Raw genomic sequence first — 25,288 nt, forward strand, 5'->3', positions numbered from 1 at the left:
CCCCCGCCCCTCGGCGGTGCGGCGGGACTACAACTCCCAGCGTGCCCCGCGGCGAACCGGCCGGCAGGCACAGCCTGATGTGCCGCGGGGCACGCTGGGAGCTGTAGTCCCGCCGCCAAGCACCCTGGGAGAGGTAGTCCCGCCGCGCAGTGGGGTACGTGTTACATGGCAGGTTACCGCCGTGAGGCGGGGAGCCGGGCACGGCCGCACGGCGCCGGGCAGCCACCGGCATCAAGCCCGGACACCCGCACCCCCCCGAGGCCAAGGACAGGGCCCGCAACCCCCTCCCTCCCCAGCGGTTAGGCGGTTGCCGCGGTTACCGCCGGCGTAACGCGTTCTGTGAATAGCGTAAGGAAGGCCCCGGGCGGCCACGCGGGCTCCCGGCGCACGGCGGTGATTGACGGCTGCCTGGGCCAATCGCGCGGCGCGGCGCGGCGGGGGGCGGGGCCGGCGGCTGAGGTGAGGAGGCGCCGCGCGCGGCCCCTTCCTTTCCGGCGGGCGGCGGCACCATGAAGGCGTCGGGCACCGTGAGTGCGGCCGCGGCGGGGTTAGGGTTAGGATCGGGGTCGGGATTAGGACTGGGATCGGAATTGGGATCAAGATCTGGGGTCGAGGCGGCCTTTGGCAGCGCCGTGCCGCGGGTTGGGGCGCTCCGCGCGCGGCCCTGCAGGGAGGCGAGCGGCCAAGATGGCGGCGGCGCCCGAGGAGGCCGCGGCGGGGACGGGCCCGGGCACGGGGACGGGGCGGACGGGCGGCGGGCGGGCAGCGGGACCCTCACGGCTCACCCTGCGTCTGCCCCCAGCTGCGGGAGTACAAGGTGGTCGGGCGGTGCCTGCCGACGCCGAAATGCGCCACTCCTCCGCTGTACCGCATGCGGATCTTCGCCCCCAACCACGTGGTTGCCAAGTCCCGGTTCTGGTACTTCGTGTCCCAGCTGAAGAAGATGAAAAAGTCTTCGGGAGAGATCGTGTACTGCGGACAGGTGCGCGCTGGAAGTCCTGATAATCTGGGAGGCTTTTGGGGAGTGCCAGCTGGTATACAGAGAAGGAATTTATATGAAGCGCTGGGGGGGGACGGGACACAAAGTTAAAATTCATCTTCAGTTTATTGTGAAGATGAGCAACAAATTCACTTTTTCAAAGTGGTAATTCGTATCCAGGGAGCTTAAAACAAAATACCATTAACTTAATATTTTAAACATATGATGAATTATACCATTCACTGCTGTTCCCCAGGTTTCACACTCATTTCATTGTAGCGTGTGCCTTTTAAGAGTTATGTGGATGTTCACAATCCTTGCAAAAATCGAACCTGGGCATATCTATTTTGGTGTTTAAAGGATGTTCTTTTTTACTTATTTTTGCTGTGATGTAGAGCTGAAGTCTAGTAATTTCACACTGAATCGTTAAGGTGTGACTGCCACCATGCTGGTGTGGGAAAAGAGACCAAATGTTCTTTGACAGAAGAACTTTCTACAGTGCTCTCATAAGAGCTTTAACATAATTAAATGGTGAAACACAAATGATATTGTTTTTTTAACTTCTTTTATGCTCTTGTCTAATCCCAGGTGTATGAGAAGTCCCCCCTGCGAGTAAAGAACTTCGGCATTTGGTTGCGCTATGACTCCCGCAGTGGAACTCACAACATGTACAGGGAGTACAGGGATCTGACCACTGCGGGTGCTGTCACTCAGTGCTGTAAGTATGTGTAGCTGCTGGAGGTACAAAATGGTAGGACCTGTACGTAACACAAGATCAGATCTTGAATTGGGTGTGAAGGCTAGGTAAGAGGGCTGTCTTCATCCACTGTAACCAAAACACTCGGAATCCAGATTGTGAAGTGACTGGAGAAGTCTGCAGATGTTTGTGCTCCCTTACTGATGATACGTTTTCTCTAACTTGAAAATATTTCCCCTTAGTGTGACTTTCTGTAATTCCAGTAAAAAATTTTGCTGCACAGGGCAACGGTTTCATAACCTTTAAGGTGCTATAGAAATTTATTTTACTATATATAGTGTTTTGAAATGGTTGAGTTTATCTTCCTAGTTCATGTGGGGAGATAATTTCTGTCAGGTTCTCCAGGTTCCTGCTATATGAAGTATTTGAGGGACAGACTATTTGTATAGCCGATGCTATTGACAGTTGAATCTGGAAGTGTTCAAAATGCCACAAACTGCACACAAAAACCCAAAGAGCGTTGTTCTTGGTAATGATGTTCTTGCAATGTGTGCAGATAGTATATGTATCTTGTCGCCTTTCAAGTGCTGAGGTGCTCTTGGAAGTGAAACTTAAGGTCCTACATTACCTTGCAAGTTAACGAACATCCCAAAAGCTTGCTTAAGCAATCTGAGAGCTTGATTTGTCATAGCACAATGACTTTGAAAGCTGCATGCTCAAGAATGTTGTAGCAGATGAAGGTTTAGTAGGTTAGTTCTTCATGGGCGACACTGTAAGCACAGTATTGCAATAGGCCTGTCTTGTAAAATGAGCTGTGGACATCACGATCTCAAGGCAGTGTGACTGCCACAGGGAGGAGTTTTCAGGCAGCTTATGTACAGGCCCTCCTGTTCTGTAAGGTAAATCATGTGGGGTAAGTAACAATCCCTGACTGTATCACTTCAGAATTATTAGAAAAAAAACATTTTCCCAATAATTGCGTTTCATTGTTGATTCTGAATTATATGTTTCTTCTGTGTGGGGGGAAGTCCCATATAGATTTTTCTGTAAGTTCATAACTCCTTGAAATCAGGCAAGAGCAGTAAGATGGCATTCTCTTGGAGAGAGATGTTCTGTTACAACTTCCAGGTGGAATTGGCTGCTGCACTTTGGTTCTCAGAACAGTTCTGCCATTGCTCTAGATGGTGGAAATAAAGTGATGAAGCAGAGTTAACCAGGCATTTTAGAGGTTGTGGGTGACATTCGTATTTCTTGGAAGGATGCTGGTAAGATCTGAACTGAGAATGTGTGAAGATTTATTTTAATGAGTTCTCTCGTTACAGACCGTGATATGGGAGCCCGTCACCGTGCCCGTGCTCACTCTATTCAGATCATGAAGGTGGAGGAAATCGCTGCGAGCAAGTGCCGTAGGCCGGCAGTCAAGCAGTTCCATGTGAGTGAAGTGAAACTGGCCCAATTCAATATCGGGCTGGGGGGGCTTTCTTGTCTGGTACGGGTTTGTTTTGTGGGGAAATGTGGGCAGGGGACCGAACTGGCAGGCATAGCTTTGCAGTTACCGTATGCTGTGATCAGGCCTTACAGAGTAGTCCAAATAAATGCATATTATGTTACAGGGAAATTGCCTTAAATGGGCTTTTTGTTCAAAAAGAACAATAAAACAATCGCATCCATTACCTCCTATGCAGTGTATCTAACCTATGGATGCATTACATAAATGACCTGCTGAATTACAACCCAGTTATTTGTTGCAAACTGTTTTTGGTGTTCATCTAACTTCTCAACTAACACAAATATTTTTTTTGCAGGATTCCAAGATCAGGTTCCCTCTGCCGCACAGAGTTCTGCGTCAGCAGCACAAGCCCCGTTTCACCACCAAGAGACCAAACACATTTTTCTAAATGCAAAAACGTGCTGTTGGCTCCATGTTGTAATAAAGACAGATTTGAACCTCTGACTCCTGGTTTTCTTTGGAAAAACTCCAGTGTTTTTTTTTTTTTTTCCCTTCCTTCCCCGGAGCCCCTTTCCTTCTGTTTCCTACAAGCTGCCAGCAGAGCACAAGGGGAAGGGGGGCTAGGAGAAAGGGAGGGCGTTGCTGTTGTGGGGGTGGCGGGGGTGCAGCTGGAGGTGGGGAAGAGCTGCCTGTTACCTTCACGTGGGGTTAATGCGGTGGAAGGGGGTGGGCACGACAGAATCGGCTGTGTTGGAAGAGCCCTCCCCGCTCACCGAGCCCACCCAGCGCCTGCTCGGGGAGCTGCAGTGCCCGACAGGCCGGGCGCGGGGCGGAGCGGGGGATGCGGAAGGGGCGGGCGGGAGGAAGCGGCCGGGGCCGTGAGCGGCGGGGGTGCGGGTGCGGGATGGGGGAGGCGATCGCGCTGGGCGCGCCGGTGCCGGTGGAGCAGGCGGTGCTGGAGACTTTCTTCTCGCACCTCGGCATCTTCTCGTACGACAAGGCCAAGGACAACGTGGAGAAGGAGCGCGAGGGCAACAGGAGCGCGGGCGGCAGCTGGCTGGCCCTGCTGGCGGCGCTGGGGCACCTGGCGGCGGCCGAGAAGGCGTACCACAGCATGGCCTTCCTCGGGCAGAAGCTAGGTACCGCCCGCGGGGGGTGGCGAGCGGGGGGCTCCCCACAGCTCCTGTGTTGGGGGCGGGCTGCAAAGCTGCTGGGCAGTTCGGCAGCGGACACGGGTTTGTGCGTGGGCACTGAAAGCCGGGGGTCCCGCAGCGCTGGCCGGGGGAGGGGAGCCTGCCCGGCTGTGAAGTTCAGCCTCGGTGTTGGTAGCGAAGGGGTGGCCAACGTGAACCTGCTTTAAGAGAACCTTACAGGCAAAGAAAATCCGCACAGCTGGCTTTAAAAAGCGAATTTGGTGCTAGCAGGAAGGGAAAAAAATGATAATACGACAAGAGCTGCTCGTTTATGTTATAAATGAAGTCTCGTCGCAATCTGAATTTAGTAATATTTATAAAAGTGTTATAAATGAAGTCTCAACTCAATCTGAATTTTGTAATATTTATACCTATAAAAGGTATAAAAGGCAAGTAAACAGCGCTGGGTGTGTAGGGAGTCTGTGCTCCACCAACACGCACACACGAACATCAAACATCCTAAATATACAGAACGTGGCTTTACATACTAAACTCAAATGTGCCTATACAATCAGGAGAGGTAACAAACAATCCTTTAAGTTCCATGACTTAACAGTCTCCATTTTCCATTCCCTTTGAACAATATGTCTCGCTTTAAGTTGTCAAGCAACTCGGTCTTCGGGCCTTATGTATCCCGTTCTTCCCGGATCGCAGAAAAGCGTATCCAGCTCCTTTTCAAGGCCAGTAGGAATGGGTCAAAAGGCACGTCCAGGTCAGCAAGGGCAGAACAGCAAAGGCCTGCGATGGCCGTAGCAGCAGAGGGGCCCATGGTGTAGCAGTCGGGTCAGTAAAGGAGCCCGCAGCTCCCTCACTGTCTGGCAAACCACACGTGTCTGACTGCGGTCCCACACGGCTCTGTAAGGCCTCAGAGACTGCTCGCCAGATGCTGAGCAATCCCACCGCAGCCTTGTCGTTTTTAGTTGCAGAGTCCCACACCTTGACTTGTTTGGTCCCATATTTCAGGACCATAAACTGTCCAATCGTTAATAAGGAGAATAGGCTGTAAGGTTACCAGGACAGTCTTTGTTCCTAAGGACGTATGGTTCCCCACAATGTGCAACTGCTGACCAGCGAGGGGCAGCTGTGTGCATGGGGCCGCTTCTCTCAGCTCCAGCTTCTTCCCAGCTCTGGTGCGCCTGTTTCCAGCGACTTTCTGTACGAGCTTCTCTGAGCAGTTTGCTGAGTCTGGCCGAGCCTATCTTCATGAGGCAATCAGTGTGCCTGTTCCCGTCCTGGCCTCCGTTCTGCCAGCCTGCTCACTCCTTTTTCCTGCTTCTTTATTGATGTAACTTCATCATGTTGCCTTTTTTTATCTTGAGGGCAGGTTCCCCTCTTACACCCTTCTCCCCACAGCAGTTCTTTTCAAAACAACTTTCCATTGGTCAAACAACTTTGCAAATAACGGCAACAGCAAACATCCAGAAACTTCCATGCCTTAACAGCTGGAGAACAAGAAAGCCGAGACTGCATGGAGTCTCCTCAATCACCCTTCTTTGTTCCCTCTAAACTCTTTTATATTCCCGATGGCCTCATTGTTAAGAGTTTGATGTTACCATCAACCCCTGGACTTTCTGACCCCCATGGCCACACTCCCACATCTCCCCCTTCTTTATTAATATCAACCATTTTCTCGACACGAATTACCACTCCATATATAACACTTACAAACTTCCCAGACAACAGCAATGGGTGATTGCTGCTCTGCTGTGACCTGGGGGCAGTTCTTGCCTTGGAAAGACAGCTGTTTATCCACCAGAACCAATCCCGTGCTTTTCTGCCTCAAGTTGCTAAGGTTACTTTTGAACAGTATATGTGAAAAGAATTGCAGACAGTTATAAAAACCATGAGCATGATGGCCACTTTTATTTTTTATTTTTTAATTCCTCATAGCATTGAGCAGGTAGAAAGAAGCCCTGACCTTTTTTTTTCTCAGTTTTAGTTACGCATTAACCTGTGCTGTGGTCCTGCTGAGATAAGCTATGATTGTTTTGCCTGTGAATTCTGGCTTATATTAGATGGTGTAGGGACTGGAAACGTCTGGTTTTGTAAGTCTGAGTGTTTGACGTTTCAAGTGGTATCGTTGGGGGAATTCTCTTCAAGAGATCTAGAGCTGTTAACAGCAGTGGAGCCTATTAACGTTTCTCAATGACTTGATTCTCCTTACTTGCACAGGTAACACCAATTCCAGGTTATGTAGCATAGGACCAAAATTACCGAACCCCTTGTTATCAAAAAGGTCACACCGTAGTTACGGCCAATGTGAAGGGGTTAAAGAAATCTTGCAGCAGTCGCTGGCTGCTGAAATAAGGAGTAAGGACAAGCGTGACTTGCATCAAATCAGGTAGAGTGCTTCTGACTTTCTGCTACATGCAGCTCAGTCACTCGCAAAACAACACGCTGAAATTTATTTCTTGATGAAAAATGGTGTGATCAAATAAGGCTTGGGAACACCTGGGGAAAAACAAGCATGGTTTTATTTTTTCCAGTACTGCTGTCTATCTCTGCTGTCCCTGGATTTTGGTAATACCTCCCTATTTATCTGAACAGGTGGTCAGTCATTCTTCAGCCGAAAGGACTCCATCCGAACCATCTACACATCCCTGCACAATGAGCTGAAGAAGGTGGTGGCGACGGGTCGCAATGCACTAGGAGGAACAGCTCCTCACTTGGAAGAGCTGCTTTCTCACCTGTCTGAACAGCTCTGTTTTTTTGTTCAGGCTCGGATGGAAATTGCTGACTTCTATGAAAAAATGTACACGCTCAGCACCCAAAAGTTCATTAACTCTGAGGAACTGGTAAACATTTTGGAATCCATCTTAAAGAAATACAGCTCAAGGTCAGTGCTTGTTTGCTGACAGTAAGTACTCAGCCATGTTTTGTAATAAATGGTGTTGAGGTTCAAAGCAAGCCTGAAGGTTTTGCTCTCCTTTGATTGCTGAGCAGTTGGGGAGCGGTGTCCAAACATGAGCTGAGGGCTTAAAATAAGACAATTAGATGCCCCAAACCCTAATCTATGCAGCATGTTATAGAAATGATCTTACCAATTCCTAATTCACGCTCAGCAGAAAGGGAGAATCATTTTCCGCATGGAAAAAGTACAAGAATTCTTTTTTTTTTTATTAGGAGTGTGTGGAGGGGAAACAAGACTTAATTTCATATGGGCTTCAGCAAAATTAGTGTAGAAATATAACAGATATTTCTGTGCCAGTTTTAGTCGTGAATACGTCTGTTTTATTCTAAAAGCCATGTATTAGACTCCATATGCCTGTCTCTAGGAAATTTTCAAATTAATTCCACAGATTATTTTTTTTGGCCTAGATGGAAGAGTTAGATGGCATTCTGTTATCCCTTCTCTTGAGCTATTGGAGCTAGCAGAAAGAGCACTTTTGAGTCTTTGGTCCCTGCATTCGTGGTTTCTTGAAGATTTAATACTTCCTTTTACAAGAACCCCAGGATGTCTTTAAATCACTGGGATGAGTAAATGAGTAGATCTAAATGTGATCTGAACTCTAATGAGCAGATCTAAATTGTGATCCTTGCAAGTGATTCAGTTTAAAAACAAGAGAAGTCTTGAATGACCCAACAACAGACTAAAAGGCCAATTCTTGATTTTAAAAGTAAAACAAGGTATCTGTGGTTAGAAAACAGTTTCCAAATGGAGCTGGATTGTTTTAAATGTCTGTTAGTGAAATAATATCGAAGAGGATGTTTCAGGGGAATGTTCTGAGGTTTTATTTTTACAGCTAGGATTTTTAAAGTAAGTGTAAAAAAATAAAGATAACTTGATGCTGTTTTCTGACATTCAAAATCTAAGCACTGCGGCTGGCTCCCTTAATTTTAGGAATAATTTAAGGGAATTGTAGTGTAGTTTTGCTATGTGAAAGTCAGAGCTAGTCTGTCATCTTACTAGTCCTTTTTGGTGATTCTCAGCTTGTAAGCATTCACAATATCAGAGCAGTCCATCCAAGAAAAAATGAAACTGCATTTTTTTTCCTTGGTAAGACAGACAGTAGAAGAGTAAAGGAAGGTATGCTTGTTGCAAAGTTGCTTTACAATGTACGCTGGTTATTATCATTTGTTCTGAGCGTGTGCTTAGTCAACAGCACTGTTTAAAAATCTGGAAAAACTTGAGTCTCAGAGATGAGTTTGTGCTTCTAATGCACTATTAATAATAAGAAATAAGGAAGAAATAATAGGAAATAAGAAATGTCTCCTTGGGAAATAGTGATGATCTTGCTTGGGGATAAGGAGCAATCTTTAAGATAAAGATACCCTAAGAGGCTGCTAGAGCTATTTCAGTCATTTGGCTCTCCCCAATAATGTACAGAGTATTTCTGAAAGAAAGGGATAATTTAACTGCAGTAACTAAAACAGCATCAGAAGCAGGATCCTTTAAACGCCTAGTGTGGAGTGAGTAAGTAAATAGTAAATTATCTTGATGTAATTATTCTGAAGTGTTAAATGCTCTTCATCTAGTCAGCTTTTTGCAGATCTGTATGTATCAGTGTTCTCTAGAAGGAAATGAAGAATGATGTGACTTGTTTATGGTCTGCAAAACAAATCTATCATCCCTCCGCTTTCAAGAACCATTGGGGGAAGAATCAAATTTCCAATGTGCAGTTAAGTTCTTAACACTCTGGCTTACCGAAATAGCGCAAAAGCCTGTCTGTTATAAGTGATACCGAGCTCAGTCAGGTGCTTCTGTATTAGGTTATGTACTCAGACTATCTGCTGTAGTTAACTTTCCTGTTTCACTGCAACCATATCAGGCTTCTCAGCTGTGGCTGAGAAGCATATTTTTGGATTAAAACAGTTTAGCAACTCCTGCCATGCAGCGAAACATGGAAATAGCAATGAGCCATGAAGGAAAGTGGAAGTGGGAAGCCGTACATCAAAACATTAATCCAGGAGACATGGCAGCGAGTTTTTTAATTGCTTTTAAGGTTGAAGAATAAGCTTAGTCTGACTGTGGGAATATCTGGAATAAATAATGTTGCATAGTGCTTCTCCTCCCTTCTAATACATGACAAAACTTTTTTTTTTTTTTTCCTGCTGAATACCTAAACCATTGAAAAAAATATAGTGTTGGCTATTACGGGAATATTATTTCTAATTGGCCCTTATTTGTTTAAAGAAATTCAAACATGCTCTGGACTTTTCAACCCACCAAAGTAGTTGGTAAACACTGGATCACTGCTACAGCAGAAGGACGTGTTGGCTGCTGACATACATTGTGTACAGAAGGTGGCAGGTCCCCCAGCCGAGCCTTTTTGCAGAACACGCTGTGTCAGTTGTTCCACCACATCCAGCATTTCACTTCCTTCCAATAAACCTGGACTTGCATCTTAAAAGCAAATCCTTTCAACATATGTGTTGTGACTGTTGAGAAAAAAAGGGACACTTGAAAATATTTTTAAGATCACACTGTTTTTGGATAAAATGTGAAGAAAACAAGGTGGGAAAGAAAGCTACAGAATGGATCTATTCAAATTCCACTGAGACTTGTTCGAATGGTAGGGTCACTCCAGTGAACAAGATGTGCAGTGACACTTCTACCTTGTAGATGAGATTTTTTTCTGTGAAATTCAGAGCTGATCTTGTCCTGGATTTTAGAGAGGAAAAAAATGATTGGTAGAGCATCTTTGTTGTGATATTACGAAGTCCTGCCACATGTTTTTTCCCCTTTATTGCTCTTAGCACACTAACATTCAAAATTTGGGACCGGGTTCATTGGTAAACACAGTCAATTGTGATTCTATGGACTAATTTCCCATCACATTTTTATTGTGAATTAAAAAGAAAAGAATAAAAGTCAGTTTGGTTTCCTCATAGCTTCTCTACATACACATGGAATTTATAACGTGAGATAGCTTTTTGTTTTAACTTAATATCTCAGCACTATTCTATGACTATCAAGACATACTGCCACTAGAAGGGATTTCAAATTGGAAGAAAAATTAAAAAAAATAATATCTGAATTCTTTCTTAAGAAATTCTTAGATCTGAATTTAAAGAGGAGTGGCACTATGGTAGCTTGTGGATCAAGATAACCGGTGCCTTTTCTTGGGCTGGTCAAAGAGGATTCCCTTGCGTTGATAAAGGCCTGATGGGTGCTTTTGTTAAATATGAAGTGCTGTCTGTTCATTAAAATGTTTGTCCTAGTTGATTAAAAGAGGAGTCTTTAAACTTACAAGGTGATTTTTTTTGTGTGTTACACTGTAGCCTCCATTGTGTGGTGTTCTGTATGTGAATTGACAAACATTAGCTGGTAATTTCACTGCTAATTTTACAGCAGTTCTCATGTTTTGAATACCGTTGTGTTTTCTAGATTTCATCATCCAATCCTCAGTCCTCTTGAAAGCAGTTTCCAGCTGGAAGTAGATGTGCTTGCACATCTCTTAAAGGCTCAGGCTCAGATCTCAGAGTGGAAGTTCCTGCCATCCCTGGTCAACTTGCACAGCGCTCACACAAAACTACAGACATGGGGCCAAATTTTTGAGAAACAGCGAGAGACCAAGAAGCATCTGTTTGGAGGGCAGTCTCAAAAAGCAGTACAACCTCCACACCTCTTCCTCTGGCTGATGAAACTCAAAAACATTCTCCTTGCCAAGTTTAGCTTTTACTTTCACGAGGCCCTTAGTCGACAAACAACAGCATCTGAAATGAAAACGTTGACTGCAAAGACAAATCCTGATTACTTTGGGAAAATTTCCAGTTTCATTCGGAAATACGATGCTGTCAACGTTTCCTTGATTTTTGACAATCGTGGATCGGAGAGTTTTCAGGGACACGGTTATCATCACCCCCATTCTTACAGGGAAGCCCCCAAAGGAGTGGATCAGTACCCCGCAGTGGTGTCTCTGCCCAGCGACAGGCCTGTGATGCACTGGCCCAACGTAATCATGATTATGACTGACAGAACCTCTGACCTCAACAGCTTGGAGAAGGTTGTTCACTTCTACGACGACAAAGTCCAAAGCACATACTTTCTGACTCGCCCCGAACCTCATTTTACCATCGTAGTCATTTTTGAGTCTAAGAAGTCAGAAAGGGACTCTCATTTTATTTCTTTTCTCAATGAAATTTCACATTCCCTGAAGAACTCCAAAGCTTTTGCAAGCTTGAAGCCTGGATCCAAAGGGTAAAATACGTAATACAAGTTGTCAAGGCAGACTGCCAGCCTTGGGGAAAGCTGTAGGCTTCAAGACTTACATGAATTAATGATTTTTTTTTTTTTTCGGAGTCTAATTAAAAAGGAACCATTATTTTTAAATATATGTTTTTTTTTGTTTTTTTTTTTTAAGCTAACAGACATTAAAGAAAATATATTTCTGGTTGTACTTAGTGGGACAACTTAATTGTGGGGTGCTAAATGGCCACAGCAAGTTTTTTTTTCGTGTGTGTGTGTGGTTTTCAACTTGCAGTGTGACTTATTTTTTCAGTCCACAGCTTTGTTGCCTGTATCACAGAGGAATATGTGCACTTTATTGTAATCTGATCTATAGAATTTATTGAAAATGCTATGAAGGTGGAAAATACTATCTTCAGAAAACCGTGTTGCCTGGCAGGAATTATTTCGGGGAACTGCACGCTGGTAGAAGGGAATGTTAAAATGTGTGAACCTGCAAGAACACATTCTAAATAAAAATACGTGCATCTTAAAAATACTCTGAACTCTGAGTTTTCAAATGGCTTAGAATGGAGGTCTCTGACATAAAGCATTAAAGAGCTGTCTCTGTTCTGAACAGACGTTGTTTCAGAATGCACGCTTGTGCAAATGAAGCTGAAGTCTGGGTGGGAAGTAGATTCCACTGGAGTGTTGTGACATTGTGTGTACGGTATCAGTCGTAATTCAGATTTAAACTCAAGGAGATAAGCTGAGGTTGAGCAGGTATTTTAGAAGGAACCATGAAGAAGTGCCATGGGAATAGCAGCGCAGCTATTTCAGGTTGTGCTTTGGTCTGGCTATGTTTAAAAAAAAATGCAGTAGGAAATACTCTTTGTGAATGAGTTAATTTACAGAGGGCAGCGGCGCCCCCTCCCCTGTTGCTGCCCTCTGAGGGCGGCAGAGGCATCGTGTGTGAGGTGTGGGCGGGTGGATGGCCTGGGCAGCCTGGTGGTGGAGCTCAAGGAGGAGGTGGAGAGGTTGAGGGCTACCAGGGAGTGTGAGCGGGAGATAGACCTGTGGGGCAACTCGCTGCCGCGCCTGAAGGAAAGGCACCGGGGTGAGACACCCCAAACAGTGGTGGGCCCCCTGCCCTGTGGGGCAGAGCGAGGGGACCTAGGAGATGCAGAGGAATGGAAGCAGGTCCCTGCTTGGCATCGCAGGCAACACCCCCCCACCGGCCCTGGTGCCCTTACACAACAGGTTTGAGGCCCTGGAGCTTGAGAGACCGGTGGGTGAGGGTGAGGTGAAAAGTCTACCCAGGAGGATGCCTAGGGCGAGGAAGTCGACTCCACACCTCAGGACTGCCTCCACCAGGACAGAAAGGTGATCGGTGATCGTTGTGGGTGACTCCCTTCTCAGGGGAACAGAGGGCCCTATTATGTGTCAGCCTGACCCTACCTGTGGGGAAGTCTGCTGCCTCCCTGGGGCCAGGGTCAGGGACATTGCCAGGAAGCTTCCCAGCCTGCTTCGCCCCTCTGATTAATAATACCCTCTGTTGATAGTCCAGGCTGGCAGTGATGAGATTGAAGAGAGAGGCCTGAAGGGTATCAAACGGGGCTTTAGGGGACCGGGACGACGAGTAGATGGATGGGGGAGTACAGATCGTGCTTTCCTCCATCCCTGCAGTGGCAGGAAGGGGTACAGAGAGGACATGAAAAGCCCACCTGATAAACACATGGCGCAGAGGCTGGTGCCAAAACAGGTATTTTGTTTTTTATTTGACCACAGGCCACTTTACAGAATCACAGAATCATCTAGGTTCTGCCCTCTGAAGCTCACTTTGGTTCTTTCCGGGTATTTCTGTGGCCCAGGCTTCTACAAAATTAACATGCAGCATTTTCTCTTCCTGTCCTTCCCCACTCACCGCTGAACTGTCAAAGTCAGCAGTGATGAGATGATGCTGGAGCCAAGGAAGAGCCAATTCCAGAAAGCAAAGAGCAGATCTGAAGACATGAGGGAAGCCTGGAAAACTCTGGCTCCCACCTCATGCAGCTCCCCCCCGGCATTTCGTTCCACACGTGCTGCTCCACCTTGCTATTCAATAAACTTGGCATCTAGCCTGTTGTAGAAGGACAGAATTCTTGAGGATGAAAAAGACCTTCAAGACCATCAAGCGCACTGGTCAAGCTGAGCCCCCGAGCCCCATTGCCAGGAAAGTGGCTGCAATGTCTGCACAATGCACAGACCGTCGCCGTTTTTAAGGACTGAAAAGCAACATGAGCTCCTAATGGCCAACCCAAACCTCCCACGGCGCAACACCTCCTCACGTGCTGTCCCTCCTCACCGGAGAGAGTTTCACAGGCCGGCACCCACTGGCACGCGAAGACCCGGGCCGCCCTGTGCCTCACGCCCGCGAGGCCACCCTGCAGTGGAGGCACTGTGTTGTCGACGGAAGGAAGACCCAGACGCTCAATATGAGTGAACAGTGGACTTCAACTTTAATGGATAGCTCAGTCGCCTTTTATCGAGTTCGAACATAATCAACTCATACATATTGCAGAAACTAAGCTCAGGATTGGCTAACACTTCCCAGGCTTTTCAGTCAGTTTCTCCTTCTTTTAGCTCCCTGTCCCACCTTAGGGACTTTCCCGATCGCCCAAGGGCATCGTGTCCTTGAGCCTGATTGGCTCTCAGCCAGCTGCGTGCGTGCCCAGGCTCATGTGAGTTGAGTATGGTGCTTCACCAGCCCATTGCCTCCTAACTGCTCAACATCCACATGTCCTACTTCACTCAACCATTCCTCCACAGCACTGGGCAGGCGCCCCCTGCCCCCGGAGGGCGGTGCCCCCAGGCTGGACGCCCCTGGTGACACCCTTTGTGACACCCTTTGTGACCCCCTGCCCGTGTCCTGGCAGCAAAGCCGAGTGCTGCCTGCAGCAGGCAGAGCTCAGTGCTGTCGCCGCCACTGGGGAAGCGACAGCGCGTGTGTGGCCGGGAGCGTGGCTGCGGCTCTGCCCTCGCGTGGTGCCTCTGCCCTGCTGCGGGGCTCCCAGCCGTCCCGACTCCCGTCTCCCTGTGCCTCCTGGTGCCACTGCCCTGAGGTGGGCCATGGCCTCGTCCGCGATGCAGCATGCAGGGGGTCTTGTGCTGCATGTCGCGGCCGCCTGCGGCGACCTGGCCCTGCTGCAGCGGCGCCGGTGGCTGAGGAAGCTGTGCATCAACTGGGGGGATGCGGAGGGGCGGTAAGGGGCAGCCAGTGCCCACAGCCAGGCCCTGGCCCTGCCTGGAAACGCCCAGCCCAGGCGGAAGCGCTCTGGGCCCTGGGCCGGCCCGTCGTGGGCTGTCTGCCTTCATGGCGTATCTGGAATTTGCAGGACTCCTCTGCATTTTGCTTGCGCCAATGGCCACGTGGATGTCGTTCAGTTTCTGCTGAGGAAGAAGTGCAAGCTGAACCCACGGGACAACCTGAAGAACACGCCCCTGATGAAGGTATGTGAAAACACGACGCCGTTGCTGTAGATGGGGCTTGTCGGCTCCGCTCGGAGGGACGACGGCTTCCCGGCGGCATTCTTGACGTAGGGGCGCTGCGGTCAGCGCAGGACGGGCACGTGTTCCCTGCCCGTTGGAGACCCTCGCGCGTTGGGGAGCTCTCTCTGGCGGAGAGCAGCATAGGCCTTGCGAGTCATTCCCTTCCTGTCTCTGCTCTCCAGGCGGCAGTGCGCAAGCAAGAAGGCTGCGTGGCTCTTCTGCTAGAGCACGGCGCTGACCCAAACGTCGCAAATCATAGTGGCAACACCGCCCTTCACCTCGCTGTCCACGCTGCTAGCGTGTCTGTGGCGGGGATCTTACTCCAGCACAACGCCCGGATTGATGCTCAGAATAAGGTAACCTGGTAGCTCGGGCAAGGCTGTCCTTACAAAAAAAACAAGCGACGTCACTTTTCTCTCCTATGCTAAGGCAGATTCTCTCTCCTTGCAGATGGGATACACGCCGCTTGCTCTCGCAGTCTCCTTCAGTCGCAAAGAGATGGTAGAGTTCCTTCTGGAAAAAGGAGCCAACGTGAATGCGAGAGATTGCTCTGGAAGGTGAAGGGTTTTTCAAAAGTTTGCCTGGGTTTCCTTAGCATTGCTCAAGTGAAATTGATCAGAGGCACAGGAACGAGCTTTGCAAAAGAAGCTGGAGCCGCACAGGAGGCGTTCCTTCTGCATGCCTTGTGAAAGCAGATCTGCGGTGACTGCGGTCTTCCTGCAGGGGCAGTTTTCCACTCTGAGGGCTGCAGGAAAGCATTGTCTGCGGTGCTCCCAGCACACAAGTTTGTGCAGCCTCCAGCCTCTGAAGGAGGCTTTGAAGGGCAGAATGGGAGAAGCCCCGAGCAGCCCAGTCTGACCTGATAGCTGGAGACCTGCCTGGAGACCTCCTGAGGTCCCGGCCAACAGGAGGTCGCTCGCGCTTTGCCTTTGCTTTCGCTGTCCCTGTAGGAAAGGGGGGAATCAGTTGCCTGGCAGGCAAACGGGGAGGGGACTAAAACAACAGCAAGGCGAAGCTGATGTCTTTTCCACCTGGTTTTGGATGCTCTAGGAGTATTTGTGCGATTGCTGCGATTGCTGCTGTTGCGGGGGATACGGACATGATTCGACTTCTTCTTCGGCATGGTGCCGATCCTTTTCAGAAAGACTTCTCCGGCAAGTCAGCCAAGGATTACTTCAAAGAGTAAGTGCACCTGGGACGGGGAAACCCTGGCTGCACGTACAGACTGGGCGATGAGACGCTGGAGAGCAGCCTAGAAGAGAGGGATCTGGGGGTCGTGGTAGACAACAAGTTGAATATGAGCCAGCAGTGTGCCCTGGCAGCCAGGAGGGCCAACCGTGTCCTGGGGTGCATCAAGCACGGCATCGCTAGTAGGTCGAGGGAGGTGATTGTCCCGCTCTACTCTGCGCTGGTGCGGCCTCACCTCGAGTACTGTGTGCAGTTCTGGGCACCACAGTATAAAAAGGACATGAAACTGTTGGAGAGTGTCCAGAGGAGGGCTACGAAGATGGTGAAAGGCCTGGAGGGGAAGACATACGAGGAACGGCTGAGGGCACTGGGCCTGTTCAGCCTGGAGAAGAGGAGGCTGAGGGGAGACCTCATCGCAGTCTACAACTTCCTCGTAAGAGGCAGGAGACCTTTTCTCCATTAACACCAGCGACAGGACCCGCGGGAACGGAGTTAAGCTGAGGCAGGGGAAGTTTAGGCTGGACATCAGGAGGGGGTTCTTCACAGAGAGAGTGGTTGCACACTGGAACAGGCTCCCCAGGGAAGTGGTCACTGCACCGAGCCTGACTGAATTTAAGAAGAGATTGGACTGTGCACTTAGTCACATGGTCTGAACTTGGGTAGACCTGTGCGGTGTCAAGAGTTGGACTTGATGATCCTTAAGGGTCCCTTCCAACTCAGGATATTCTATGATTCTATGATTCTATGTTGTGCGTCGCTCATTGCAGGGGGTTGTCCAAATGTCCGTGCTGTCTTATGGACCGCTTGCAGAGGCACCGGAGTTTAAGGAGGCGTTGAGACCTTTGTGTCAGCTGGGCTCAGTGGCATCTGCGGATGCATCTCCTTCCTGCATCCTTTTCAATAGTAGCCCGGGTCTGCAGCAACTTTGTATTTATTTATCTTCCAAGGTTTAGCTAAGAAGCAAACCTGCAAGTGGTCTCTTCCAGAGCCCCAAGTTCCCCTCTGCCAGGCTGGACAGAGGATGTAACAGCTGCCCAGCAGCGGGGAGTTACCCTAGAGAGGGGAAGAGGCATCTAGGGACTGACTGAAGGTGCCTGGAATGAGTAGGAAATCTGCAAGAGGAGCGCAAGCAGCAGTGTGTGTGTAACCCTTTATCGGCTGGCTCTGAAGCTGTACGGGCTGGACAATGAACGGCTGCTGCTTTTCTAGCGAGGACTGTAGCCGAGGCTGTGGTTACTATTCCCCAAATGAATTCCCTTTCTTTCTGTCTGTAGTTTGAATGAGATACTGGAGGAAGCCGCAAGCTCAGTAATCCCGGGAGAGTCTCCTGCAGATGCTGCAAAAGGCACAGCAGTGCCCGAAGGCTCCTGCCCGGTGACAACTGGTGGGTACCGATTAGGCACACTCGCGCTGAGCGGAGTAGGCGGGATCCTTAAAAGTGGACGAGATGATGCGGAAAGCATCAATCTGGCCTGTAGCAGAGTAATAACCCACTTCTGGGACGCAGGGCTGGAGTGATGGGGAGAAAGAGAGTGAAGGAAACACAGTGATTGGTTTCTCACCAATCACTAAGTGGCAACACCTAGGGGTCTGGCTCCTGGGAAGGTTTTGGGCAGTGCATCTGAGAGAAGGGCGATCTTTTCTGCTAGCGCTACGGAAAGAGCGCTCTTTCTTGTCGACTTCCCGTCAGCACGAGGATGCTTCCTTTGCACAGTGCTTCTAGAATGCCTCCTGGCCAGTGCAACGTGCCCCGAAACACCAGGGTCTGGAGGTGTTGTCCAGAGACCAGACGGCCCAAACTGTCCATGCTCCGCGAATCCTGCTCGCCAGAGTCTCTTCCTCGATGCCCCCAGCCACTTGTGGGGTGCTGCTGAGAGCCACGTGCGCTGTCATGCTTAGGCACCTCCTGCTGGAAAGGAGGCAGCAAGAGGTGGTGAAGCCAAGAGAATACCGTGCTGCGGCTGGGTGCGAAGGCACCCCGGGAAAACACTTCCTACCTGCATTTGTACTGCGGAGTTGAACCGCTCTGTGGCACTTGATGCAGGGCTTGAGGGCTGGGGAAAAGCAGAGAGCAACGGACACTCAGAGCGCCTCGTTTCTGACTTCCTTTGCAGATTACATGCTGCTGCTGTCAACAGAGTACGATGAATTTGGAGATGAAGGTGAAGATGGAGGTTTCAATGCTGAGGTATGATTCTGAGGATGACGAAGCTGTGGCAGACGTTGTGCTTCTGCATCCCAAGTGCTGAAAGACGGGGCAGTGGTGCGTTCTTTCTGGGCAACCCTTCCACGCTGCCTGACTGTCTGTGTTCTTGCTCACTCAGGGGTCTGCGAAGGAGGAAGAAAACCTTCCACAACGACAGGATCCTGAAACTCGGCTGCATTTTCGGGACAATACACAGGTGACTGAGTGACGCAGATCAGTTGTGCAGATGCCTGCTGGTGGCGGGCACGATTTCTTAGGTTCAAACTGCAGCAGCAGACCGATCTACTGACAGTGGTGCGTTCTTTCTGGGCAACCCTTCCACGCTGCCTGACTGTCTGTGTTCTTGCTCACTCAGGGGTCTGCGAAGGAGGAAGAAAACCTTCCACAACGACAGGATCCTGAAACTCGGCTGCATTTTCGGGACAATACACAGGTGACTGAGTGACGCAGATCAGTTGTGCAGATGCCTGCTGGTGGCGGGCACGATTTCTTAGGTTCAAACTGCAGCAGCAGACCGATCTACTGACAGTGGTGCGTTCTTTCTGGGCAACCCTTCCACGCTGCCTGACTGTCTGTGTTCTTGCTCACTCAGGGGTCTGCGAAGGAGGAAGAAAACCTTCCACAACGACAGGATCCTGAAACTCGGCTGCATTTTCGGGACAATACACAGGTGACTGAGTGACGCAGATCAGTTGTGCAGATGCCTGCTGGTGGCGGGCACGATTTCTTAGGTTCAAACTGCAGCAGCAGACCGATCTACTGACAGCATCGAATGAGTAAACGCGTCTCTCGTCTTGTCGCGTCCTTACTGACTTGTGCATTCTCGTGTAATGCCGTTTCTTCAGGGTGTGGTCAGACAGCTGCCGCAGGAGCTTCCCGGTGCTCCTGAAGAGCAGCCCAAATCCAAAGCTCCTCTTGAAGACCCGATGCACCACCACGGGCGCCTGAAGGAAGAGAAGAGGCGTTTGCAGAAGGAATTGTACAAGTATAAAGCCAAGGTATGGCAAGGCAGTCTGCTGCCGCCTCTGCAGGGGCCCAGGCCTTTTTCGTGGCAAACCCAAATAGGGATCTGCTCCTGTCGCGGGGTTTTGTGTAAGCCCGGCTGGTAGGGAACGAAGGTAGACGTTGGAGAGGGGCCAGTACAAAAGATGCTGAAGTACATGTAACGTGGCTTTTGAGAGGTGCCTGGAGAGTCGAATCTGTCGACTCCTTTTTGTCAAGCCTAAGCTCACTTGTGTGAATCCCTGTTGCGACTTGACAGCTGCTGCGATCGCAACAACAGTATATCGAGCGCTTGAATTACGGAGTTGGCCTGCAGATTGCTATAGAGAAGATGGAGAGGGAAGTAACAGCTTCTTGTGTGAAACAGCAAAGCGTTCTGGTAGCATCTGCTGCAGCTGCGGTTATCAAACATCTGGAGGAGCGCGTGCAACGGTAAGGGAGTACGAGAGGGGGAGCAAGGCTTCACTTTCGGGGACTGTGTGAAAGCCAGAGGGTTGCCTTCTTGCCGCACAGCAAGTTCGTGCAGGCTTCTGAAAGATGCTTTTGCTTGGGGCTCTGCTACTTCACGCTCTTCTTCCCGGCTTAATACTCTTGAGGCCTGCTGTATCCACACGACTGTAATTGCTTGTATGTCTTTCTTAGGCTCGAAGCTCAAAATGCCAGACTGGAAGCCACGGCCCAGCAACAAGCCATGATCATCGAGGCCCTCCAGAAAGAGCTGCAAGCCTCTGCCTCAGTAAGCTAGCCACAGACTTCCCTCTTCGTGAGCTCTTGAGCCTAGTTACATAATCACATGGGGAAATCCTGCCCTTCCCCAGCTTTCTGGTTATGAGAGCCGTCCCACAATACCACAGCAAGTGCTTCTTAACGCCCTCTTAGGCAAGGCCCTGACAGTAACATGCTGGCTCAAGCCCTTTGTGCTTTAGGCCGGTCGTGAGGCTGAGAGCTCACGCTCTCTGACCAAGTGTAGCTGCTCTGCATCACTCATTGCTAGGGGTGGTCCGAAAGTCCATGCTGCTTTCAGGACCTCTTTGGTAAAGGCAAATTCCCTTATCTGCCACAGGCATGCCCTGTCTAGGCAACCGCACGTAACCACTTGTGACCGCACCTTGACTTCATTCCCTTCCTCCCTGCCCTTTTCTGTCAGCCTGTCTCGATGAGTAGCAGGAGAGAAGGGGACCTGGGTGAAGTTTGGAGTAAACACACCTTTAGGAATAAAGCACGTTTGAAGGGGGAGAGTAGAAAAAGAAAGAAAAAACACCGCACGTTCATTCCTCTTGTTCATCGGTCTGGCACAATAGAAAGGATGTGTTTATGCGTCATTTCCCATAGTTTTCAAATCTCTTTTAAGCTCGGTTTGGTTACCGCCATGTTCTTCCCAGGGATTTCTGTGGTCCAGGCCACTGTAAAACTAACAGCGTTTTCTTTCCCTGCCCCTCCCCAGTCACCGCCAAACTGTCAGTCGGCAGTGATGAGATGATGCTGGAGCCAAGGAAGAGCCAATTCCAGAAAGCAAAGAGCAGATCTGAAGACACGAGCCTGGAAAACTCTGACTCCACCTCGTGCAGCTCCCCCCCGGCATTTTGTTCCACACGTGCTGCTCCACCTTGCTGTTCAATAAACTTTGCCAGCTAGTCTGCGTCTTTGTCGTCATACACGGTCAGATTCACTAAGTTTGGAAAAGACTTGCAAGACCATCAAGTGCCCTGGTCAATCCAACCTACGAAGCCCCATTGGTAGGGAAGTTCTTCCGGAAGGACGGTCCCAGGTCCTTCTCCTCAGTGCTGCCAATTTCTCTAGGAGAATGCTGTGGGTGAGAGTGTCAAAAGACCCTGCCCTTTGTAAACCTATGCTGGCTGCTTCTGACCACTCGGTTGTCCCGTACATGCCTTGGGATGTAATCGGGATGATCTGCTATGTGACTTCCCCTGGTACCACAGCCAAACTGACAGGCCTCTAATTCCCTGAATCTTCCTTCCTGCCCTTTTTGTAGACTGAAGTCGCATTTGTTAACCTCCAGTCAACTAGGACCTCCCCAGTTAGCCAGGACTGCTGGTCAATTCTTGAAAGTGGCTTGGTGTTCACAGAGTGGCTTGGCTCCTTGAAGCAGAGGCTCTAGGTGCTCCCTTGCCATCTGAGCTGAGCATTAAGCTTTCTTCCTTTGGTCCCGTGACTTCCGAGTTGGGCTGGAGGGTGCCACAGCCTCAGCTGGACAGCAGGGGTTTATACTAAACACCAGGACACACACACAGGGTCATTCTCTTGGTGGTTTGGGAGCGTCTGAGTGGGCTCAACGCACACAGATCCAGGGGCCCCGATGGGATGCATCCCCGTGTGCTGAGGGAGTTAGCAGAAGTGATTGCCAAACTGCTCTCTATCATCTTTGAAAGGTCTTGGAGAACAGGAGAGGTGCCTGAAGACTTGAGGATAGCCAATGTCACTCCAGTCTTCAAGAAGGAGGATCCGGGAAACTACAGGCCAGTCAGTCTCACCTCCGTCCCTGGAAAGGTGTTGGAACAGCTTGTTCTGGATACCATCTCCAAGCAATTGGAAGAGAAGAAGGTTATGAGGAGTAGTCAGCATGGATTCACCAAGGGGAAATCTTGTTCGACCAACCGTGTAGCCTTCTGTGGCATCACCAGCTGGGTAGACGGGGGGAGAGCAGCGGATGTCATCTACCTGGACTTTAGCAAGGATACTTGACTTTAGCAGGATACTGCCTCCCACCACATCCTGCTAGCAAAGCTGAGAAAGTGTGGGATAGACGAGTGGACAGTAAGGTGGGTTGAGAAGTGGCTGACTGGCCGAGCTGAGAGGGTGGTGATCGGTGGTGTAGAGTCTAGCTGGAGACCCGTGACTAGTAGTGTTCCCCAGGGGCTGGTGCTGGGTCCGGTCTTGTTCAACCTCTTCAACCTCTTGTTCAACCTCTGAGAGACCTGGTTCTGTTCAGCCTGGAAAAGAGAAGACCGAGAAGGAATCTGATCAACGTTTACAAATACCTTAAGTGTGGGAGACAGTGGGATTCGGCCAACCTCTTTTCAGTGGTTTGTGGGGACAGGACAAGGGGCAATGGCCACAAAATGGAGCACAGGACGTTCTGCACCAATCAAGCAGGGACCTCCCCAGACTCCCATGACCTTTGGTAAATTGTTGAGAGGGGTCCAGCTGTAACACCTGCTTATTCCTTCAGCACTCTGGGGTGAATCCTGCCTGGCCCCATGGACCTATGAATGCTGAGCTGATACAGCTGTTCCCTTACAATTTTGGTGACCACAGAAAGGAAGTCATTGCTCCCTTGTCATGGTCCCCCAACTCGGAGGTCCAGGCAGCCCAAGATGTTGAGAGAGGGAGTTAGGAGAATCTTACCAAGTAGCGAGAGAGCGCTGGCAGCATTAAATTAGGATGCTACTTCGTGTCTTTGCTAACTATGCTGCATTGTGCAAATTAACTAAAGCAAGAAGCCTTGGGCCCCTTACCAAGGTCAGTCTCCTAAAAAGAGGGTGAGCCTATCTCAAGAAACTGGTAGAAACTGCTCCTGTGGATGGACAAGAGCCAAGGCAGAAAACCAAGCAAGGCAGAAAACCAAGGCAAGTTGCTGCGTCAGGTGCGCACGACGTTGGTGGGACCATCCCCCCGTGCTGCCCAGCGCTGAATAAACAGACCTACGGTACAATCTGACTGACTGTGCAGCCCGTTTTCTGCAAGTCAATGTGCTGCTACTGTTAATCTGGATGTTACTACCATCTGGTCCAACCACTCCCCTACTAGCAGTATTAATAACAACCTATCCCCCGCATTCCCACATCTTCTGCCAAGAAAGAGAGAAGGGTTATTGTCATATATATGTCCCTTCTGAAAGGGACAGAGGGCCCGATATGCTGACAGGACCCAACCCCCAGGGAAGTCTGCTGCCTCCCTGGGGCTCGGGTGAGAGACATTGCCAGGAAAGGCACTCACCTGGTACGGCCCACCGACTACTACCTGCTACTGGTTTTTCTGGCTGGTAATGATGAAGTAGCAAGGAGAAGTCCAAGAGCAATCAAAAGGGACTTTAGGGCTTTGGGGCGACTGGTTAAAGATTCAGGGGCACAGGCTGTGTTTGCCTCTGTCCTTCCGACAGGAGGGATCAATGTTGACCATTAGACTCAGCTCATCAATACATGGCTTCGAGACTGGTGCAGCCAGCAAAACTTTGGGTTTGTTGATCATAGGAAGGTCTACATGACGCCAGGCCTGCTGGCACCAGATGGGATGTGCCTCTCTCAGAGGGAGAAAAGGATTTTTGCCCAGGAATTAGCAGAGCTGATAGATAGGGCTTTAAACTAGAGCCAAAGTGGGAAAGGGATAAAACCAGACCCACCAGTGATAAGTTAAGGGGTGGTGTACTAGAATCAGAGGCGTGGTGTGCTAGTGAGGTCCTTCGGTGTGCTCCATCAGGTGCTGTGTACAATGAGGCACATTTGAAGTGCTTCTATGCAAACGCACGCAGTATGAGGAATAAAACGGACGAGGTAGAAGTCTTGGCCCAGTCCCAGAGCTACGACATCATTGGCGTAAGTGAAACCCGGTGGGATGTGTCCTGTGGCTGGTGTGCTGCAATAGATGGTTACAAGCTCCTCAGGAGGGACAGGCAGGGCAGACAAGGTGGTGGGGTGGTGCTGTCTATGAAGGCCTCCACCTTTTTCTCCTTATTTTTAGGTGGCCATCCACTCCCAGTATCATTTCAGTGGTTTCTTTTGACATCTTGCTGTATTCATACTTAAAAAAAACTTTTTTTGTTGTCTGACACCACAGTGGCCAGTGACAACTCAAGTTGGTCTTTGGCTTTTCTTGTTTTCTCCCTGTAGATGAGAACTGCAGCTCTGTAATCTGCCTATGAAGCTAGAGCTTGCTTCCAGAGGTCTCAGATTTTCTTTTTCCATGCTAGTTCCAGGAGGACATCCCTGTTCAGCCAGGCGAGTCTTATGTCCTGTTTGCTAGACTTGCAGGATTGCCTGCTCCCAGGCTTTTAAAGGTGGTTCTTGAAAAACAACCAGCTTTCATGGACCTCTAAATGCTCTAGAGCAGATTCTTAGGGAACACTGCTAAGTAGTTCCCAGGGAAGAGAGCATTTAAAACAAAGAAACAAACAAACAAAAATACGCTTACCACTGATCTTATAGTATATCCAACTAGTCAAGAAAAAGGTGCAAAGTCCGAAACTGAATGGTTTCAAGTTCTTGCTGTACTCATCTTCAGAGCTGTCAGCTGAAATGTCTTCAGGGAGTTGATAAGGTAATAGTATATTAAAAACATAAGCTTCATGCTTCAGAGTATAATTTGCTCACCAAGCACTAAAGAACTTATCCATCTGGAAGGTTATTCTGCAGCCATGCTTTATATAGATTTAATTATTTTGTGCTTTTCATGATGGGATTTTCTTAGACACTTCTTTTATAAGTTATATTTAGAGACAATCCAGATACAGCTTTTTTTTCAAAGCTGACCTTTCTTCAAGACTGCAGAGTGTAGGTGTTAAATTCAACTCAGGTAAGCAAATATCTGTTTGCAATTTTTGCTTCAGTGAAACAAAATCTGCCACTAGAGGGTAGTGTTAAGACAAAAAAAAAAAAAAAAAAAAGTATTTTTGGAATAAATCTGTATCCAGGATAAAATAATTTAAACTCTCCTGCACGTTTATAAACATGCAGTAGATTTTACTGCTCTAGTCAGGTTTGTTTTAGTATCGTTGGCTTTTTTTCCTATCGAGTTATTTATGCAGCTCTATTTCAACTGTAAACAGCAATAACAAGTATCTAGTTTCATACCTTAATATATATATGAATGCTAAAATTATTTTGTTTCATCTTCTTTGTGAGGGACTTTTTCAATGAATTGAAAGAAAAATGTAAAAAGGCTTTTATGGTTTTCTGTTGGAAACTACCCATTCACTTAAAA

At 49.0% G+C, this 25,288-nt stretch overlaps 4 protein-coding genes and 1 non-coding gene across 6 annotated transcripts; all 5 read left to right on the forward strand.

Moving 5' to 3' along the window:
• Positions 1–367: 367 nt before the first annotated feature.
• On the forward strand, positions 368–3,630 carry RPL18A (ribosomal protein L18a). The gene is made up of 5 exons (XM_068669316.1): positions 368–527; positions 803–982; positions 1,568–1,697; positions 2,999–3,108; positions 3,482–3,630. Exons 1-5 carry the CDS (start codon positions 510–512, stop codon positions 3,572–3,574), a joined length of 531 nt encoding a protein of 176 aa, XP_068525417.1. The 5' UTR covers positions 368–509; the 3' UTR covers positions 3,575–3,630.
• On the forward strand, positions 2,172–2,303 carry LOC137850368 (small nucleolar RNA SNORA68). The gene has a single exon (XR_011092513.1). It is a non-coding gene; the product is annotated as a small nucleolar RNA SNORA68 (small nucleolar RNA).
• A 358-nt stretch (positions 3,631–3,988) lies between the features above and the next one.
• Positions 3,989–11,986, forward strand: KICS2 (KICSTOR subunit 2). Of its 2 annotated transcripts, XM_068669318.1 has the most exons (4): positions 3,989–4,265; positions 6,867–6,940; positions 7,019–7,155; positions 10,648–11,986. In XM_068669318.1, the coding sequence occupies exons 1-4, from the start codon at positions 4,031–4,033 to the stop codon at positions 11,462–11,464; spliced, it is 1,263 nt and encodes a 420-aa protein (XP_068525419.1). In that variant the 5' UTR covers positions 3,989–4,030; the 3' UTR covers positions 11,465–11,986. The 2 variants fall into 2 exon arrangements, with proteins under 2 accessions (XP_068525419.1, XP_068525418.1); XM_068669317.1 differs by having other exon boundaries at positions 6,867–7,155.
• Positions 11,987–14,673: 2,687 nt separating this feature from the next.
• Positions 14,674–16,132, forward strand: LOC137845151 (ankyrin repeat domain-containing protein 7-like; the record flags this gene model as incomplete). Its single annotated transcript, XM_068662471.1, has 3 exons — positions 14,674–14,916; positions 14,973–15,311; positions 15,406–16,132. Coding segments are annotated over 3 exons (693 nt in total), but the record flags the coding sequence as incomplete, so codon positions are not given.
• LOC137845800 (ankyrin repeat domain-containing protein 26-like) lies at positions 16,055–21,002 on the forward strand. The gene is made up of 10 exons (XM_068663649.1): positions 16,055–16,137; positions 17,418–17,527; positions 18,258–18,331; positions 18,468–18,545; positions 18,705–18,782; positions 18,942–19,019; positions 19,195–19,347; positions 19,611–19,783; positions 19,994–20,087; positions 20,796–21,002. The coding sequence occupies exons 1-10, from the start codon at positions 16,055–16,057 to the stop codon at positions 20,829–20,831; spliced, it is 957 nt and encodes a 318-aa protein (XP_068519750.1). The 3' UTR covers positions 20,832–21,002.
• The last annotated feature ends 4,286 nt before the right edge of the window (positions 21,003–25,288 follow it).

This window comes from Anas acuta, chromosome 1, assembly GCF_963932015.1.
Source record: "Anas acuta chromosome 1, bAnaAcu1.1, whole genome shotgun sequence".
NCBI classification, from domain to species: Eukaryota; Metazoa; Chordata; class Aves; order Anseriformes; family Anatidae; genus Anas; species Anas acuta.